General features: G+C 35.0%; 2 protein-coding genes across 3 annotated transcripts in view; one reads left to right on the forward strand and one right to left on the reverse strand.

Moving 5' to 3' along the window:
* larp (La related protein) overlaps positions 1–12,761 on the reverse strand; it is a 113,310-nt gene extending 100,549 nt beyond the window's left edge. The window contains exons 1-3 of one of the 2 annotated variants that reach the window (XM_075291742.1): positions 8,099–8,232; positions 7,696–8,007; positions 6,542–7,615 (exon numbers count right to left, since the gene is read on the reverse strand). In XM_075291742.1, the coding sequence (XP_075147857.1) occupies positions 6,542–7,402 (861 nt within the window). In that variant the 5' untranslated portion in view covers positions 7,403–7,615; positions 7,696–8,007; positions 8,099–8,232. Of the gene's footprint in view, positions 1–6,541; positions 7,616–7,695; positions 8,008–8,098; positions 8,233–12,116 lie in introns of those variants that run through there. The other variant, XM_075291741.1, reaches the window with a different exon arrangement.
* A 3,653-nt stretch (positions 12,762–16,414) lies between these two features.
* Positions 16,415–18,943, forward strand: LOC142221886 (glutamine--fructose-6-phosphate aminotransferase [isomerizing] 2-like). Its single transcript, XM_075291744.1, has 2 exons — positions 16,415–18,300; positions 18,366–18,943. The coding sequence occupies exons 1-2, from the start codon at positions 16,599–16,601 to the stop codon at positions 18,704–18,706; spliced, it is 2,043 nt and encodes a 680-aa protein (XP_075147859.1). The 5' UTR covers positions 16,415–16,598; the 3' UTR covers positions 18,707–18,943.
* The last annotated feature ends 390 nt before the right edge of the window (positions 18,944–19,333 follow it).

Genomic DNA, 19,333 nt, shown 5'->3' on the forward strand with positions numbered 1-19,333 from the left:
ATATATAAAGGTTTGTCCCAAATACATACATTTAAATATCACTCGATCTGGAAAGAATTTGATAGACTTCTACAAAATCTATAGACTCAAAATTTAAGTCGGCTAATGCACTAGGGTGGAACACAATGTTAGTAAAAAAAATATGGGAAACGTTTAAATCTGAAGCAATTTTAAGGAAACTTCGCAAAAGTTTATTTATGATTTATCGCTCGATATATATGTATTAGAAGTTTAGGAAAATTAGAGTCATTTTTACAACTTTTCGGCTAAGCAGTGGCGATTTTACCAGGAAAATGTAGGTATTTTGACCATTTTTGTCGAAATCAGAAAAACATATATATGGGAGCTATATCTAAATCTGAACCGATTTCATCCAAATTTGGCACGCATAGCTACAATGCTAATTCTACTCCCTGTGCAAAATTTCAACTAAATCGGAGTTAAAAATTGGCCTCTGTGGTCATATGAGTGTAAATCGGGCGAAAGCTATATATGGGATATATATCTAAATCTGAACCGATTTCAACCAAATTTGGCACGCATAGCTACAATGCTAATTCTACTCCCTGTGCAAAATTTCAACTAAATCGCAGCAAAAAATTGGCCTCTGTGGTCATATGAGTGTAAATCGGGCGAAAGCTATATATGGGAGCTATATCTAAATCTGAACCGATTTCAACCAAATTTGGCACGCATAGCTACAATGCTAATTCTACTCCATGTGCAACATTTCAATTAAATCGGAGTAAAAGATTGGCCACTGTGGTCATATGAGTGTAAATCGGGCGAACGATATATATGGGAGCTATATCTAAATCTGAACCGATTTCAATAAAATTTGGCACACTTGACTACACTACTAATTGTACTCCTAGTGCAAAATTTCAACCAAATTGGGGTAAAACTCTGGCTTCTGGGACCGTATTAGTCCATATCGAGCGAAAGATATATATGGGAGCTATATCTAAATCTGAACCGATTTCAATAAAATTTGGTACACTTGACTATAGTACTAATTGTTCTTCTTGTGCCAATTTTTAAGCAAATTAGGGCAAAACTCTGGCTTCTGGGGCCATATAAGTCCATATCGGGCGAAATATATATATGGGAGCTATATCTAAATCTGAACCGATTTCAAAATCAAATAGGGTTCTATTCTGAGCCAAATCACATACTTGTGCCAAATTTGAAGTCGATTGGACTAAAATTGCGACCTAGACTTTGACTACAAAAATGTGTTCACGGACAGACGGACATGTCTATATCGACTCAGAAGCCCACCCTGAGCATTTTTGAAAAAGACACCATGTATCTATCTCGTCTCCTTCTGGGTGTTGCAAACATATGGACTAACTTATAATACCCTGTTCCACAGTGTGTGGATGAACTAATTTCGGTATTGAAGACGAAATTTTTTTCTGTGTATGGAGCGTAACCATCTGCTGTCTTTACAAATCGGAGGTATTCTTCAATACCGTACCAATAGGTGAGGAGAACTTGATGGAGGTGATTCTTTTGGAAAGCTCCCTCCTAATGGTGGCATGGTTTGAGATGTCTGTACTCCTGCACTCAAGACGCTGCCGGCAGGCAAAGATGATGATTTTTATGATTTTTTACACCGTATGTATCATTAGAGAAAATACAAAGCTGTCTCTACTGAATGCGCCCACAACATTCATCTTGAATTGATCCAGAATTGTGTGAAGGAAGTACTCCTTAAGAACAGAGAGATATTCATTGATTATCCCTTCAAACTCATTGTCAAGATTAACCAACGTTCTCAGGATATGATATAGTTATAGCTGTTTTCTGATAGAAGAATTAAACAAAAAAATTAGATAAAATAAAAGCCGGGAAATGTCTTATCTGAAAAGCAAAATTCTAATCCATCCAAATTAATCCAAATGCACACATAATATTTTATAATGTGAGCCAAAAATATTTGGGTGTCACTATAGCCTTACCTATAGTATTTGTAACAATAACACAAATATACACTTTGAAATCCAGTTTCTGAAACGACAAAGGGCTAAAACCTGATATTCTTAAAAACACCAAATATCTTCACAACGATGATGTAAATTGAGTCATAAAGATAATCAAAATTTTTTTTCAAACGCGATATAAAAAAAAATTCAAATTGATTGAAAATATGCGAAGTCATGTAATCGTTCCTTTTTTAATAGTTCTCAGATTTTTAAGACACGTTACCAATGATTCTTTTCAAATTTACAGTTACTTGTGAGATGATTATTTATAAGTTTTATTTTGAAATACTCGGTATTTTGGTAAAGGTCATTTGGCAAGTAGAAACTGAACCATTGCTAAAAATTAAACAATGCAATATTCGGCTATGCATTGAAATTATTAAAGTAAGAATCAAACAAAATTGTTGCATCTGGGTTTCTGAAAGCTAAAGACTTGGTGTTAAGAAGCCTCTCCAACCTCAATGTGTGACGGTTTGACAATGAGATTCGATAAACAGTTATCTTAAATGGATTGGATATTTGTGATCTGGAAAGTTTACCATCAACCAGATGGTGCTACATTCCACTCTAGCAATGAAATTGCTTTCCTACTGAAAAAGTTCATGGCATTCGATATCGAATTCATAATCGTACCGAAAAAATGGTCGATACGATTAAAAGTTTGGATCACGGCATTCGATCGAAATTTGATGCAATTTCTCTAGCATTGCCAACTGCGAAAAACCAAGCAAAACAAAATGGAATGACAAAATTAAGTTAGCGACAGAAAATAGAATGTAGCATAGACCAAGGAATGTAGAAAAACACATATGTTTTTGAAGATTTCAAAGTAACAAGTGAATTGTATTGCATTATATCTTATTGACCCATATCTTTTTTACATTCCTCCGAAATCCTTCCGAATTGGAAGATGAATATAAAATAATACGGCGACAAATAGGGGATAAGAGTACCCATTTTTAGTGGTGTATAAATGGTTTACACTGTTAGAAAGTGACCTTCTTGCAGCCTCAATGGACGATTTCGGCTGACGAAGGATGTGTTTAATTGTTACTTGGAGGAATATTTTTTTTGGTGCCATGTCAAAGTCAATTCTTTCTTTCTTTATTGACAGTAATATATAAAGCCTTCAAGACCGATAACAATATTACAAACTTAATTATCAATAGTCTATGATACAAATCCAAAACATAATATTATTTATATTTGTACTAGAATAATAACGATAGTGGCTCCCCAGCCAAATACATTAGTGTTAACTATTTAAATAGTATAAAAATATAAATTTTTGCCCTAGCAGCAGCGCTAGTATAAATTCAAATTTTAATCATTTCCATGTGAATGAAAAGTTACGTAGTTCCTGGGGAAGATTGTTCCAAGCTCGCATGGTTCGCACCAAAAAAGATCGCTCATAGAGTTGTGTTACCATATTGTGGATTACGAGTAGTCCTTGTAAAAAATAATTGTTCCTTTAACATTGGTGGAAGATTAGACTTTATAATTTTGTAAAAACATAGTAAAATGCGTAATTCAAAAAATTTTTGAAAGGGAAGCCCAAGAAATTGGAAGGCATGTTGCGAAATGTGGTCGAATCTACGCAGTCTATAAATATATCTCACAATCATATGAAAGCTTCGTCTCAGTCTCTGCAAATTCGAATCAGGCGCTCCAGAATAAACCTCAATTGCATAATAAATCTGGGACATCATCAGTGAAGATGCGACATTATTTCGAACATGACAGGTCAAGTAGGTACTTAAAGAACGTAGTCTACGGAGAGTAACGACAATGTTAGATACTATGGAGTCAATGTGGCTACCAAAGTCCAGTTTAGGATCGAGTACAACTCCTAAACACTTGATCAGGTCAACTATTTCTACCCTGGCATCGTCAAAAATTATATCAGGATCAGAACGATTTAAACGGATTTGTCCAAAACACATGGCCTTGCTCTTACGTGCATTAATTTCAAGACCGTTTGAATTCACCCACGGTATTAACTAATGAAAGCAAAAAAAAAAACAATGGTAGAGCTCCCAAGGAACAGTAGATGTATATCATCAGCAAATAGAAAAGGTATGCAGTTAGAGCCATTAATATGATCCACAATGTCGTTGATATACAAGAGAAACAAGAGAGGGCTTAAAATTGATCCCTGGGGTACGCCACAGTTAATACTTCGAATGGCTGAATTGGAGATTCTTAAGGAAACATATTGAGAACGACCAGTCAAGTATGATTGCAAAAGCTTACAAGAGTACTCAGAAAAATGGAAGTCAGTGTACAATTTGTGAATTAGCCTCACGTGACTAACACGATCAAAAGCTTTTGACAAATCCAGTGATACGAGGATAGCGCTGGAAGCACTATCGAGAGTTCGTCTAATTGTATCAGTGAGGTGAATTATTTAGGCGAGCAATGGTTCCAAATCCACGCCGAAATCCGTATTGGTGGACACTAATGATACTACGATCGTTCACATATCTCAAAATAAAATCATTTATGACAGACTCAAAGATTATTGACATCGCTGGTAATATACTAATAGGCCTGTATTCATCAAATCGTAAAGAATTGCAAGATTTCGGAACTGGCACAACGCGAGCTAATTTCCACGCGGAAGGAAATACTGCAGTAGTAATGATAGAGTTGACAAAATGAAGAATATGACGAGAAATATACGAAAAAATCAATTTAAGAAACTTGATAGGAACGCCATCTACACCAGCTGAATTCGATTTATTCTATGGATATTACCATCCTAAACCTTTTGGCCAGTGGAAGCGTTCATCATTCAACTTGAAAAAGTCTCGATATCGGATGCCGTGATTATCCCCCTGGACTATTCAGTCCATTGTAGCACTACAGGTCGTGAACTTCTCTTTTATCAATGAGTGCTTCCTGGTTTTATGATAAGGTTAATGACCAGGGACCTCCTTTTTATAGCCGTTTCAGAATGTCAACAAAATTACTAAGAGGTGATAAACCACCGCCGAAAACAGCTTTAAAAAAGTTTTTGCACACGGCCAAAACTAGGATTGAAGCCATGTATACAAACCGGGCATGCTAACCACTGCACCATGATATGCCGTTTTGACTTCTCTATTGAGAAATATTACTCATGGCAAAAAGTCAACTTAATCTAAACGCAAAGAAATTGATTAGCAGACACCCCAGACATATCTGCTAAAACACCAGAACGTCAGGTTAAAAAGTTAAAGTAGTCACAATTACACTGAAACAGTGGGTATTGTACGGTATTTTAAACTCCATTGTCTTTAGATATTCTAGCAAATCCTTTCATTACCAAATAATCTTGGAAATAACCTAGTACAGAATTGGGAAGTAATTACTAATAAATGGAAATCTTGATTACTTTCGCAAGGTCATATCCTATAAGGAAATTATTTATCTGTGGCGTTGCCTAGAGCTGAATTGTACGCGTGGACGACATGAGTAAAAAATATAGTGTGTGAGAACTAACAAATATAGTGTGTGACGTGTAGTAACCGAAACAATCCGCTGATGGTAAGTCATTATCCTTAAGTATGCAGTATTGCTGAGGGAAAGGCACAAATGCTCTTGGTAAGCAGTTTTTCACCTCAACTACTTTCCCAGGTTTTGCTCCGGATGTTTTTAAATAATCAAAAAAATCAAATAATCAAATAAAATAAAGAATATATCTTGTTGCTCAAAAAATCGAATATTACTCATATTAAGGCATAACATGTAAAACATCTATCGACCTTAAAGCCTTAGTAGTACTAAAGTATATAAAATGTATTTGTGTGCTTTTATAAACATTTTAGGAATTGTTGTCCGCCAGATAACAAAGTACAAAAGAATAAGAGCAAACACCGACTGTTGTATTTAGCAGACTTTTGTATGAGTGTAAGTAAATTAACCAAGCTCATCTAATAAGAATAAGTTGAATCTTCATAGAAACCAACCAACATCATTGTTTAAATATATAAGTTAAGCAAAACATTTTTCCAATTCCCCAAGTTCTCTAAAATGGTAATGTCTAAGGTTTCCTAGTATGTTAGGTTAAATATAATGATTGACTGTTACACATGGGAGCTATTTTCCACTGTTGGTGAACTACACAATCGTGCTAACTAATCCATAAAATTACCTGGCATATCCTGGAAATACGGCACTAGTATTAGGGAAAATCTTGAGCATTCTACATTACTAATAGAATTGTCGTGTTATACTGATTATTCGTAATTCTAAAAGCGATATATTTAAATAAATGTACGCAATTTCGATGAAAAATTTCCACAAACGCCCCTAGGCAAACACTACACTGTACACAGCGACAATATAATTCTGAGTTTTAGTACCCACTTTTCTCACACCTTTTTCAATATCATGTGAGTCAATACAACAGCATCTTGGGAATTTTTAAAACCGTCTGAAATTATCCTCAACTACGAGAAAACGAAAGCATTTGGTCTCTCTTTCTGGATAATATTTTACACACCATTTTTTCTCAAATACCAAATTTCCAAATATCTCAAATGATCTCTTCGGTTAACATTCACACTTACCTTCCAAGCATTAACTTTTGGTGGGGGCGCAGCAACAAACTTTTTGGGTTGAGCATTATTGGCTGGCGCAGCACCATTTGCACCTGCAGTAGATGTTTGTGCCTGAGTTTCACCATCACCAGTTTTGGCTTCATTGCCACTGCTAGAATTTTCTGCATTAGCACTGGGCGAAGCATCTTTGCGTTGTTCCTTGGGCATGGATTTATTATTACCAGCCTTGCGTGGACTTCCATTGCGTTGACGTTGGCGAGGAGGATATTTTCTATCGGCTTCTTTATCGCCAGAAGTACCACCAGTAGCGTTGGCATTAGCGGTACCGCCACCTCCGCCGCCATTTCCACGTTGTCGTTGGCCACCTTGCTTTTGGCCTCCGCCACCTTGTCCACCGTTGCCACCGCCATTGCCACGTCCATCTTTTGGCTTGTCTTTGCGAGCCTTTTTGCGGTCACGACGAGAATTTGAGACAACTGGTACGAAATCGCCATTATCATCTACCTCAGATGAGTTTTCAGCGGCAGTGTCTGTATTGGCAGCAGCACGCTTCTCTCCAGCAGTAACCGTTGAAGTAGCCAATGCAGCTTCTTGTTCCACTTCATCACTCCATGACTTGGTGGCTGTAACCTTGCCTTCTGGTTTATGTTCTTTTTCGTCACGTTTTTCGGCAACGGAAGAGCTTGTGGCAACTTCCGCTATTGACGAAGCCACAGATGCTTTCTTTGCATCTAAGTTTTGCAAAACATTAGCATATGAGCAACCGGTAGCGGCATTACCACCGCCAGCGGCAGCTGCTGCAGCAGGAGTAGCAGTAACAGGGGCTGCTGCAGCTACAGCCTCTGTTGAAGTTTCTTCCTTGGATGACATAATAGGCTTGGGGTTGTTGTTTTTCTCAAACGACTTCCAGAGTACAATAACGTCTCAAGCGTTATTTACTCCAGAATTCGAGTCAAGCAGATGTTGGAAACTCTTTGATGCTTCCTTGCCCACTCAAACGACGTCAGCGATGAAAAACAGCAAACTAGGCACAATTTCGTAACAGGTAAACAAGTTCCAAGGGATTGAGAATCAAAATCCAGACTGCAGCGGGGAGTGTAAGAAAAAAATAGATTATTGGGAGGGATTTACAAAATACATTTAAAAAAATAAACTATACATACAGAAATAGCTTACAAAGTCACTACCACCACCTGACTGACTCAAAAATGAACTGTAAAAAGGATGGCGATGGGACAATCCCGTCTTGTTATTTCCTAGGGAATCTTCCCTGTCGTCTAAATGAATTGCATCATCGTTTCTTCCCCCTTCAGATTTTTACGCCTTGTATCGGTACACACGTTTATAATGAACTCTACAACTCTAAGACAAAAATCCTCCAATTTAAATTGAAGAAGCTAACGCAGATTTCGTAGGTCGGCTGGATATAGTCGATATGTATTCTGCCTTGCCTTTTTCTATACACACATATCTTCCTATTATTTTAAATAGATATGATTATAACTATTATTAATAATCACATAAAAAGTTATAAAATCACTTGGAAATTTCGTTGTTTTTATATACCGAAACTCAATTGGAAAAACTCCTTCACTTTTTGGCAAAGAAAAATTCCATCTGAACGAGCTTTTCACAAAGTAGTTGTTTAACGTAATATTATGTACGCACAATATGAAAAAATGTACTCTTGCTTGTTGGTTTGATGAGTTCCTCTTCCCATTCGGAGAGTTGTATGTGTGAAGAAGAACAAGAGTGAGGTTAGAATTGAGGTGTTCTTTCAATGTTGTTCTCTGGCCGCTGTACTTATGTTGATCGACGAGAAGGGTGAGACGTAAGGAGATGTACGAATGGGAAACACAAAAAGTAATGAAGGAAAAACAAACAGATGTCTCTACATCAGCTGTAAAAACAGGGCATAAAGTACGAAAGCAAACGTCACAGGGTTGTAATTTCCTAACGGTTTTGAGATGGAAAACATTAACCCTCATATTCCCTGTACGTCCAGATGACGGATCAGTACAGATTGTTTGCAATGACAAAATCAATGTATGTACATAATAAAATGTATGAATAGCGTTGTTACCAATTATTTACATAACTAATGTACGGAAATTGTGGAAACATTGTTAACGATTGTTTCCATTCACAATTTATAAGCAACTATACTGAAACTGTTTTATCGACATGTAAACGAGATTTCAAAATGCACACAATAAAAACTAGCATTGTAATTATGCTTGCATTCAACACACTTTCAAGTAGTTCAATTTGATAAATTGAGAAAATCGAATTCTGTTGATTTTCTTTCGATTGGGTTTCCGTTCCATATACAGGAACAGGGTATAAACCTCATATTCAAAAATGTTAAAGAAAAATTCAAGCCTACTTTTGCCATATAAATTCATTCGATAAACTTTCAATAAATTGTTTGGCATATGGGCACAAATCTTTAACAATACTCATATATAACTTGATACCTTTTTTTAATACAAGGGGAATCAATAGATTCGGTTTTACAATAAAGGAGTTTTAATTCATTTCACCATAAAAGTGTCGCCAAAAGCAGAAAATTTAGAAAATATAATCAGCCTCACTAGGACGAAGTAGTGGTAGTTAGACATTTCTTGGATGTTAATAAATTAAATTTTTTACAGTCATTTGTAAATTTATGTAAATTCCAAGATCATTTTCACCATATATCGCTGATCCCTTTCGTCCCTTTCATAGTTTTGCCATATAAGAAGATATTTATTAGCATTTAGCAAAAATGTTGTAAATTGATATTATTTTGTTGAATCCCAAACCAAACTCTTGCCAATGAAAAATGTATTTAAAGTGGCGTATAACTAACAGTGGCTAATCACGGCATTAGATAACGAAAAATTTTGATCGAAATCTTATTTTTTCGGATCACGATTGTCGATATCGAGTTTTATTGATCAGACATTTTTCGATTGGTTAATTCCTATTGTAAAACATTGTTTCCCCGTTTTTTACATCGTTTCGCCAAATAGGAGTAGCAAATATTTTTTTGGTAATTCGTAATAACTTTACATATAATTAACATATTTTGAATATTTTGGACTCGAATAAAAGTTAAACAAAAATTGGTCATGTGATCAATCAATTACCGTGCCATACTATACCAAGAGGTTTAAGATGGCACCAAAAATTATATTTCTCCAAGTAACAATTTAACGCCTTCTTCGTTAAGGGTAGTATTAAGTTCGAGTTTAGCCGCTAAAGTGAAAACTAAATCAGTAAAAAAAGCATAAAATTATTCGTATTTATAGCAAATAGTATTATAACTAGATGGGGAATAGCCCAAAGCAAATTTTAACAAATAGCCAAAATCGTCCATTGAGCCTGCAAAAAGGTTACTTTCTAACAGTGCAGGTTACTTTCTAACAGTACTTTTTAACAATTTTTGCGAATTTCAAAATTGGCATACTATAGTCCAATAGGCCATTAAAAACAAAAAACAATTGTCAAATTTTATTTTAGTTTTAATGGAAATTTTAGCTTCGAGTTTTCGAGTATAGACACCTTTATTGTTAATAATTTGGCTTCGTGATTCTTTGCATTCCAATACGTCTTATAAGTTCAAAAAAATTCCAAAATCTGAGAGAAACAATTAATCACATTTTTTTATTGATTTAGAAAATGCGTTTGGTTGGTGAAGTTTTTTTCTTAAAATGACGCAAGATAATGCTTTTCATTAATAAAACATCATGGCGCATCTCGTGGTACTATGCCAAAAAATTGGTTATAGCCCTAGTGCACACCATTCCAAACCCACGAATTTACAACAATGACAATGGATACTCTTATCCCTTATTTGTCGCCGTATTATTTTATATACATCTCCTCCAATTCAGAAAGAATTCGGAGGAATGTAAAAAGATATATTGGCCCACAAGAATAATGCAATACAATTCACTTTTTACTTTGAAATCTTCAAAAACATATGTTTTTCCTACATTCAATTTTGTAACCCCTTTTTACAATCGTTCTAAAATTTATTTTTATACAAAACTTCTTACTTTTTGTTTTTCTTTTTTCGAGAAATTTCGTAAAATAGAACGTATTTTTTCAATCATTGATTATTTACAAAATGATAAGATTTTGGACAGAGCTTCGGTATTTGTTAAACAGAGCTTCGATTGTATTTGAATACATACTGAATGTATGCATAAGATGCAGTAAATAACGCATAAATGAATGCAAGCCCCATTTATAAAATATAATTAAAATGACTTCTGAATAGCGTTATGAATCAAGCAAACGTGTTCTCAACTAATTTAAGATATATTTGTTGAGTTGAACCTCCAATTCAATACGCATCAATAATATGATCATTAAATAGACAGCTTATAACCATATCGGGTTATAGAAAATTCGACAGTGAAAGTCTTTAAGGATCTTTAACCCTCTAATGCCCAATTTTTTTTTTTTTGCCAGCTGATTAAATATTCAAAGTTAACGATACACAAGCAAGAAAACTAAACAAGAAAAATTTATATGGTTAAATACAGTATATGCTGCAAAGCCTCATGAAAAGTTTTAACTAAGTTTTCTTTTTATTTTACCCACTTTTGTTGTCTTAAGGTGTGTTTTACTAAAAGCTTCCTGATGTAATGAAGCCCGCCTAAAGGCAGGATTGGGCATTAGAGGGTTAATTTAAGAAGGACGAAGCATGCGACGTCGTTTTTTATGAGATTTCTGCTGAACAAATATAGGAGATATACATTTTTTACATATAATTCCATGCAAAACAAATTTCCTTCGAAATACTCAGTATACATCTCTAACGCAAATGTCGCTTGCCGTTCGGTAAGACTAATTAATCATATTTTTATAGCCCGGTAATGCATCTGTAACAGAAAATTCGTTCCCATGGCAATAACAAAAAATCGCCTATCATTTCTTATCGGAATCATTTTTTATAGGAATAAAAATGCAAATAAAAAACAAAATATGAATATCCAAAGGAAAATCGCTAATACCCCCAAATACACAGTTTTACCCCATATATTCTTGTGTGGTGAAACCTTAGGAAATTTTCCCTTGCCGTAAAAATCGTGAGAATAAGATAATACACAGGCAAAGAAATGTATCAAAGGATTTCTTCCGAAATATCGGTGGCATGTGAATAATACAGTTTTGTTTTGCCTTTTTTATGGAAGCAAAATGTAAACAATCAATAAAAACTATATGTATTCAAAACATACGGCAGATGTGGATACCAGGCTCAATATTCTCGACTGGTCAAGCAAGGGTTAAAGTTGAAAAGTTTCCGTTTCCTTACAAGATTTGCACATTTTCTCCTCCCATGAGATGCAACCAAGTGCAGAAGAAACAACACTGCAAACAGCTGACCGACCCAATACCGAATAAGGGGAAGTGTTGAATTTTAACAAATTTGAAATCATTTCCCCAACAAATATACTAAGCCCCCAACACTTATGATTTAAGCCACAATTGCTTTTATCACTATTTTTTATAGTTCATCTTGACATGATATCAAACTGCGTAGATTATATGAATAAATATACGCCCAAAATAAGTAATTCGAAATACTCACCAACGATGAATCCAAACAAAATTGTTGGGAAATTATACGACGTAATTGACAGCAACGGAAGGAAACAGTAAAGTTTTGTTTTTTTGTTTTATTTCCACTCAATCGTTATTTACTATCAAGTTTGTTTTTATTTCGTTTAGCACTATTTTCGTTGTTTCTGTTTTCACGTTTTTTGTGTTTTTCTCTTTTGCTCACACTGATTTCCTATGTTCTCCTTCGTGTGTTGTTTGTTCTTCCAAAAAGAAAACAACAACAATTGTACACGAATAGGGGAAACTCAACCGAACGAACACGAACGTATGAAATCGTAACGTATGCCAAATAGTACGTAATTTGACAACTCGGAGAATGTCAACGGGATAAAAGACACACAAACGAGATTAAACGAATAACGTGTGAAGAGTAAATATATAATTTTCTTCTTCTTCTTGCGTTTGTCAGAGGAAAAATCTTTGAAGCGATTTTAATCACTTTCCGTCACAATTTCGCACTGATCCTTTATGGAAATTAATCGCTGCGTTATTCAATTGTCACTTGTGTACACTTTCACAACTTTTCTCACCATATTTCAGTGTGAATTTTCAAAAATCTCGTGCGACCGAGAAGACATGTGGTTTTTGCGGTGGTAGAAACTTCGAAAAGAACGATGACATTTCAACACACTCTCACGGAGGGGTAACATGTGAGGGGGGTATGAAAACCGCGTGTAAAAACAACCAAAAGTACAACAACAGCTGCTTTTTACGTTTTTGCCCACAAAAGAAAACTAATTATAGTTATCATTTTCTAAAATGGTTGCAAATTTTGTTGATATTTTATTTATTTAACAACAATGCATGAACACTAATATTTTTAGCGATATTTTTAAATCCAGAAACAACCAAATGACATAAATATGAATTTTTGTTATTGAAATTTAAATCTTGTTGCAATTATATGAAATAAGTGAAAAATTTTGCATCTCTGGGATCCAAAGAATTTTTGTACATTTCCGTTAATAAATTAGGTTTTCAAATAAAATAAATCACGACTATACAATAGTCGGGTAGTAACTCTGGCGGAAATTTGGTTTGCATGAAATAAGAAATTTGTTATATCGATAATAACGTGCTAAGTTTTGATAGTGAAAATAGCGGTACATTTCGTATGTACAGAAGAAGCTACCATGAAAATGGCCTCGGTGATTTAAAATTCCAGTTGCGTGTCAATAATACAGTTTTGACATACATTTCTTATGGGAGCGAAATGTAAACAATCGGTAATAACGTCCCACAAAATTTATGGTGGCAAAAATGCTGATGCATATCTTATGGGTAGCGGGAATTTCGTTAGAGGTGCATACACAGAAAAAAATTTCATGAAAATTTTTCCAATTCACATCTTAATTGAGTTTTAAAAATATTAAATTAAAGATTTAATTGATTCAACAATTTTTTTAATAGAAACAAAGATCAATCACACAAATTAATAGTATCAATTAATTTTTTAATTGGATCAATTAATTTTTTTAATTGACTGTCAATTAATTTTTTTAATTGATACTATCATTTGTGCGATTGAAGACATTTCAATTAAAAAATTAATTGAATCCATTAATTTCGTGATTTAATCAGAAAATTTTTTTTTGTGCACCGGCCTTTACGGAAGCAAATTATAAAAAATCGAAAACGATATCTTCTAGCTATACGTGTTGTATTGCATAAAGTAGCTCACAGGTGGCTACTATATTTTTCCACCATAAAACCCGGTATCCACCTAGAAGGTGAAAATCCCGATATCCACCTACTGAAAATTCCGTGTGCCTTTGTTTTCGATTGTAATACATGGAAAAATTGTATTTTTGACATTCAATAGGAATTTTCACAAAAGCTTCATACCGGCCTATCTTAAGTTTTATTTGCGTGCCAATAACACAGTTTTGCAATATATTTCTTATGGGAGCAAAATGTAAATTGATAACGACTAACGGAATTTTCGTTAGCAAATATATAGCAGTGCTTTTCTTACGGGTAGCGGAAATTTCGGCTAGAGGTGCATAACGGCCTTAAGGATTCTCTCCTAGTTATTATAAAAATGTTCATCATAGTTCCCCTTTAATCTAATCTCGACTTTTGTATTTTCGCTAAAAGCCTGGTTTGCAGCTTCTGCGAAAATTCCTGTTGCATGCCGGTAATACAGTTTTGCCATGCATTACTTATGCGAGCAAAATGTAAACAATCGATAACAACGTCTAACGAAATTATCGGTAGAAAAAAATATCAATGCATTTCTTATTTGTTATTTTATTTTATATTTATGGGTTAATTAAAGGTACATGCCGTCCTAAACTCCATAGTCGATAAGGGTAGAATTTCAAAAATGTTTAAACTTGATTAGTCAAAATTGAACTTTTTAAAAATATAATTTTTCCGAATTTTGTCCCTACTTGTAACAGAAATTTTCGTACACTCGAAGAAATTTATTCAAAAAAATACATAAATCCTGTTTCTTGTGTACTAACTGTTTGCTGTATAATGTTTATTTATTTATTTATTTATTCATTCACTCAGAGCATGTAATTCTAAGCCTATTTGGCCAAAATAAAGTAATTTCAATGGGCTACTCTCTAGATGTTTCATACAATACTCATATACAATAATACATAAGCTGTGTAAAAAAGGATGTTGAATGATGTCATGTGAAATCTGAACTTTTCTAAATTTTATGCATAAATTCCGATATGCACCTCTAAGAAAAATCACTTTTAAATTCCAGTCCAGTGTGCTGTTAGGTTAGGTTCAAGTGACAGTCCGAATTTTTTTACAATGTACTTCCTATGGGAGAAATTGTAAACAATCGATTATATTGTCTGACGAAAATTTCGTTAGCAATAACGCCAATCCACTTCTTCCGAAGCCGACATTGGAACACTTGATAATAATTCTTTCAAGCGCTCTTGGTGTTCGGGCTTTTGCTGGCCTTTGATTGTTGCGTCCAAACCTTGTTTAGATTTAAGGTGTTTTAATATATATGAGAACAAAGACGGCAACGTACTCGGAATCGTCCCAACTTCTCAAATAAACCCCAGACTAAACTCCTTTTCCAACGACGTAGGCTGTTATCATTACACTCATCAACATTGCATTCATTTTCATTCATATTTAAACGTTTGCAAGATAATGGCTTTACTTGTGCGGTTAGTAATTATAACTTTGAAACAAAGATAATAAACATAGGAAGATGGGAAATTGGGATGCGTCACACCAAATGTTGCATTGACGGTGCTAGTCCCACACATGTTTGTATTTCTTTTTTTTTTGTTTTTCGTTATTTGCGTTTCGTTATTATTTAAAGGCCGGTATGCACCTCTAGCGAAATTTTCGGTAGCAAAAATTTATTTAAGTCTACAACAAAAAAAACAGGGCTATGTACACAAATTTTAAACCAGCTAATCGCTTTTAAAAATTGTTAATATATGTTCCAAATATTCCTCAAATAAATTATTTATTATTAACAGACCTTTTAAAACTTTTACGCACACAATGATTGTAACAAATTAAATGTTTGCTGCCAAAATATGCTTTTGACAACCCTGTTATTTTCATTAGAGGTGCGTACCAGCTTACGAAATTGAACGCTACCGAAAATTTCGTTAGCATAAATAGCAATGCATTTCTTATGGGAATGAAATTTTTCGCTAGAGGTGCATACCGGCCTTAATTGAAAAACTTAATTTTCTTAATGAAACAATGTTAAATTTTAGGCAACAACATAAAAATTACATTTTCTGGTTAATGGAAATTTGTTTTCTGCACTTAATTTCTTTTTATTTGCATTTTAATGCTATGTCAATACGTGTCGTATACGCGTTTGGTTCGATAAACGAAACGTATGGGCCTAGCACGGTAAATGGTTAGATGTGCTCAGCAGCCAATTTCCCATCTTCTTCTCTCTATTATCTCTATTAGCTTTGAAACTTAAATTAATAAACGATTGCAAAAAGTTTTAATTTTCTTTAAAAGCAGAAAATTATTCGTATAAGGATGCTCAGTTTTATTGCTGCAACTTTTGATAAACCGGGTAGTGAATAGTCGAGTATTGGAAAGTACAGCTTCATCTAATCTCACCTGTAGGACTGATTTTTATTTCATATGTAAAACACTTGGCCGGAGCTTTCAATACAATTTTTATAAATTAACAAATACTTCGGCGTCGCCAGCCCCAGCCGCTATAATTGTGTTTATAAAATCGTATGAGAGAATGAAATCTTGTTTCGGCTACGTAGCCAAAGAAGAAAATTTGAACCCTATGAATGTACCAACAAATTGCACGCATACACCGGCATTGTTTACGTATCACAATATCAAAAGAAAAGGAAGTTGGGTTGTACACCAACTAAGGTGGCAGAAGGGAAAGGGTGGTATAGACGTTTTTTCCCCATCGTATCACAAGTGCAAAAGTACACTGCTGCTTAATTCTCTGATAAAATTGTATTGTATCAAAATGTGTGGAATTTTTGCTTATCTTAATTATTTGACACCGAAAACAAGACACGAAGTTTTGGATTTGCTGGTGAATGGATTAAAACGTCTGGAATATCGTGGATACGATTCGACTGGTATTGCCATTGATGGTCCTGGTGAGCACAATGACATTATTCTGGTGAAGAGAAGTGGAAAAGTAAAAGTTCTTGAGGATGCCATACAGGAATTATGTGCAAATGAGGAGTTCTCTTCGCCTGTAACAACACATGTGGGAATTGCCCACACGAGATGGGCTACTCATGGTGTGCCCTCGGAACTGAATTCACACCCGCAAAGATCTGATTTGGATAATAGCTTTGTAGTGGTACATAATGGCATTATAACTAACTATAAAGATGTGAAAACACTACTGGAGAAAAGGGGTTATATATTTGAGTCCGATACTGACACCGAAGTCATTGCCAAGTTGGTTCATCACTTATGGACCCAACATCCATCGTATAGTTTTCGTGAATTGGTGGAGCAAACTATACAGCAACTAGAGGGAGCTTTTGCTGTGGCCTTCAAGTCCAGAGAATTTCCAGGCGAATGTGTTGCCTCGCGACGTGGTTCTCCCTTGTTGGTAGGCATTAAAACTAAAACTCGCCTGGCGACAGATCACATTCCCATCCTATATGCCAAGGAACACCGTCCTCACGGACATAGCAGTATGCCCTCAATGTTGCCTGTTGCTCGTACCGAATCTCATTCCGAGTTCATGCCTTTGGATGATACAGAAGTGGAATATTTCTTTGCCTCTGACGCTTCGGCCATTATAGAGCATACTAATCGTGTAATCTATTTGGAAGATGATGATGTGGCGGCCGTCAAGGATGGGGCTTTATGTATTCACCGTTTAAAAAGATCCCTGGACGATCCCCATGCTCGTGAAATTACCACACTGAAAACAGAAATTCAGCAGATCATGAAAGGCAATTACGATTACTTTATGCTGAAGGAAATTTACGAGCAACCCGAGTCTGTAGTGAATACGATGAGAGGTCGTGTAAAATTCGAATCGAAGGATGTTGTTTTAGGTGGTATTAAAGAATATATACCAGAGATTAGAAGATGTCGACGCATTATGTTGATTGGCTGCGGAACTTCTTACCACAGTGCAGTTGCTACAAGGCAACTTTTGGAGGAGCTAACCGAAATTCCTGTAATGGTGGAATTAGCATCTGACTTTTTGGATCGGAATACACCGATATTCCGAGATGATGTTTGTTTCTTTATCTCACAATCTGGAGAAACAGCCGACACTTTACTTGCTTTAAGGTATTGCAAACAGCGAGGAGCCCTGATTGTGGGAATTACAAATACGGTGGGAAGCAGTATTGGTCGAGAATCACATTGTGGTGTTCACATTAACGCAGGCCCTGAAATAGGTGTAGCCTCAACCAAAGCATATACATCTCAATTTATTTCGTTGGTCATGTTTGCTTTGGTTATGTCTGACGATCGTTTGTCCATTCAACCTAGACGAAATGAAATCATTCAAGGTCTTTCAAATCTGGCGGATCAAATTAGAAAGGTATTGGAATTGGATTCCAAAATTCGTGATTTAGCCAAAGAGTTATATATGCACAAATCACTGCTGATAATGGGACGCGGCTATAACTTTGCCACATGTCTTGAAGGTGCCTTAAAAGTTAAAGAATTGACATATATGCATAGCGAAGGTATGCTCACATTTTTGAAGAGTGTCATAAAAATGTTTATAATTTTTCTATTTTCATTTTCCAAGGTATATTGGCCGGAGAATTAAAACATGGGCCTTTGGCTTTAGTCGATGATGAAATGCCTGTCCTCATGATTGTTTTACGAGATCCTGTGTACACTAAGTGCATGAATGCCTTACAGCAAGTTACATCGCGTAAAGGACGTCCCATTATTATATGCGAAGAAGGTGATGAGGAAACAAAATCATTCTCCTCTCGTAGCCTGGAAATTCCCCGTACTGTTGATTGTCTACAGGGTATTCTTACAGTCATTCCCATGCAATTATTATCTTATCACATAGCTGTCTTACGTGGATGCGATGTTGATTGTCCACGAAATTTGGCCAAATCGGTTACTGTCGAGTAATTGCCATTACACCATGTTCTGAGACCATCCTAACCAAAATGAGTTTTTAATTTTTAACCCAATCACTCCCCTTTTTGCATTTCCAAAGTTTATAATTATACTACGCCTTATTTTCCTAGTTAAGTGTATTTCTTTTGTATGCCATTTACCAAGTATTGTCTACTAAATGTTCACTTTGTAAACGAGAAGTTTAATTATGTGCAATTTCCAATATACTTATGTAGTTGAAAACTATAATACATTTTCGTTCCATTTAATGTATCGTTGTTCTCATCGAAATATAGTATAGTCAGTCGATTAGCATGTTGTACCAGCCTGCTGGGACCGGGATTAATGAGCATACCACTGACATGAGTGGTGAACATCTATTAAGTCAACGTTATTCTTGAGGGTGTAACATAACATTGGAAAACTACCACTTTGAAAAACACGAACACTAAAATTAAAATTTTTAAAGATATTGACTTTATAGAACATTTCCTCAAGATTTTATTTCAATAGAAAAGTTTTTCAAAATTTTATTTCAATAGAAAAATTTCTCAAAATTTTATTTCTTCAGAAAATTTTCACTAAATTTCATTTCTATTAGAGGTGTGCACGTGACTCTAAATTGTCGTGACTCACGAA

The sequence above is a fragment of the Haematobia irritans genome, chromosome 1 (genome assembly GCF_050003625.1).
Source record: "Haematobia irritans isolate KBUSLIRL chromosome 1, ASM5000362v1, whole genome shotgun sequence".
NCBI classification, from domain to species: Eukaryota; Metazoa; Arthropoda; class Insecta; order Diptera; family Muscidae; genus Haematobia; species Haematobia irritans.

Bases quoted from the DNA above. Each gene is read 5' to 3' on its own strand.
- LOC142221886 (XM_075291744.1), top strand. From the start codon at position 16,599: ATGTGTGGAATTTTTGCTTATCTTAATTATTTGACACCGAAAACAAGA. The intron at 18,301-18,365 runs GTATGCTCACAT...TCATTTTCCAAG, and splicing joins GACATATATGCATAGCGAAG to GTATATTGGCCGGAGAATTA.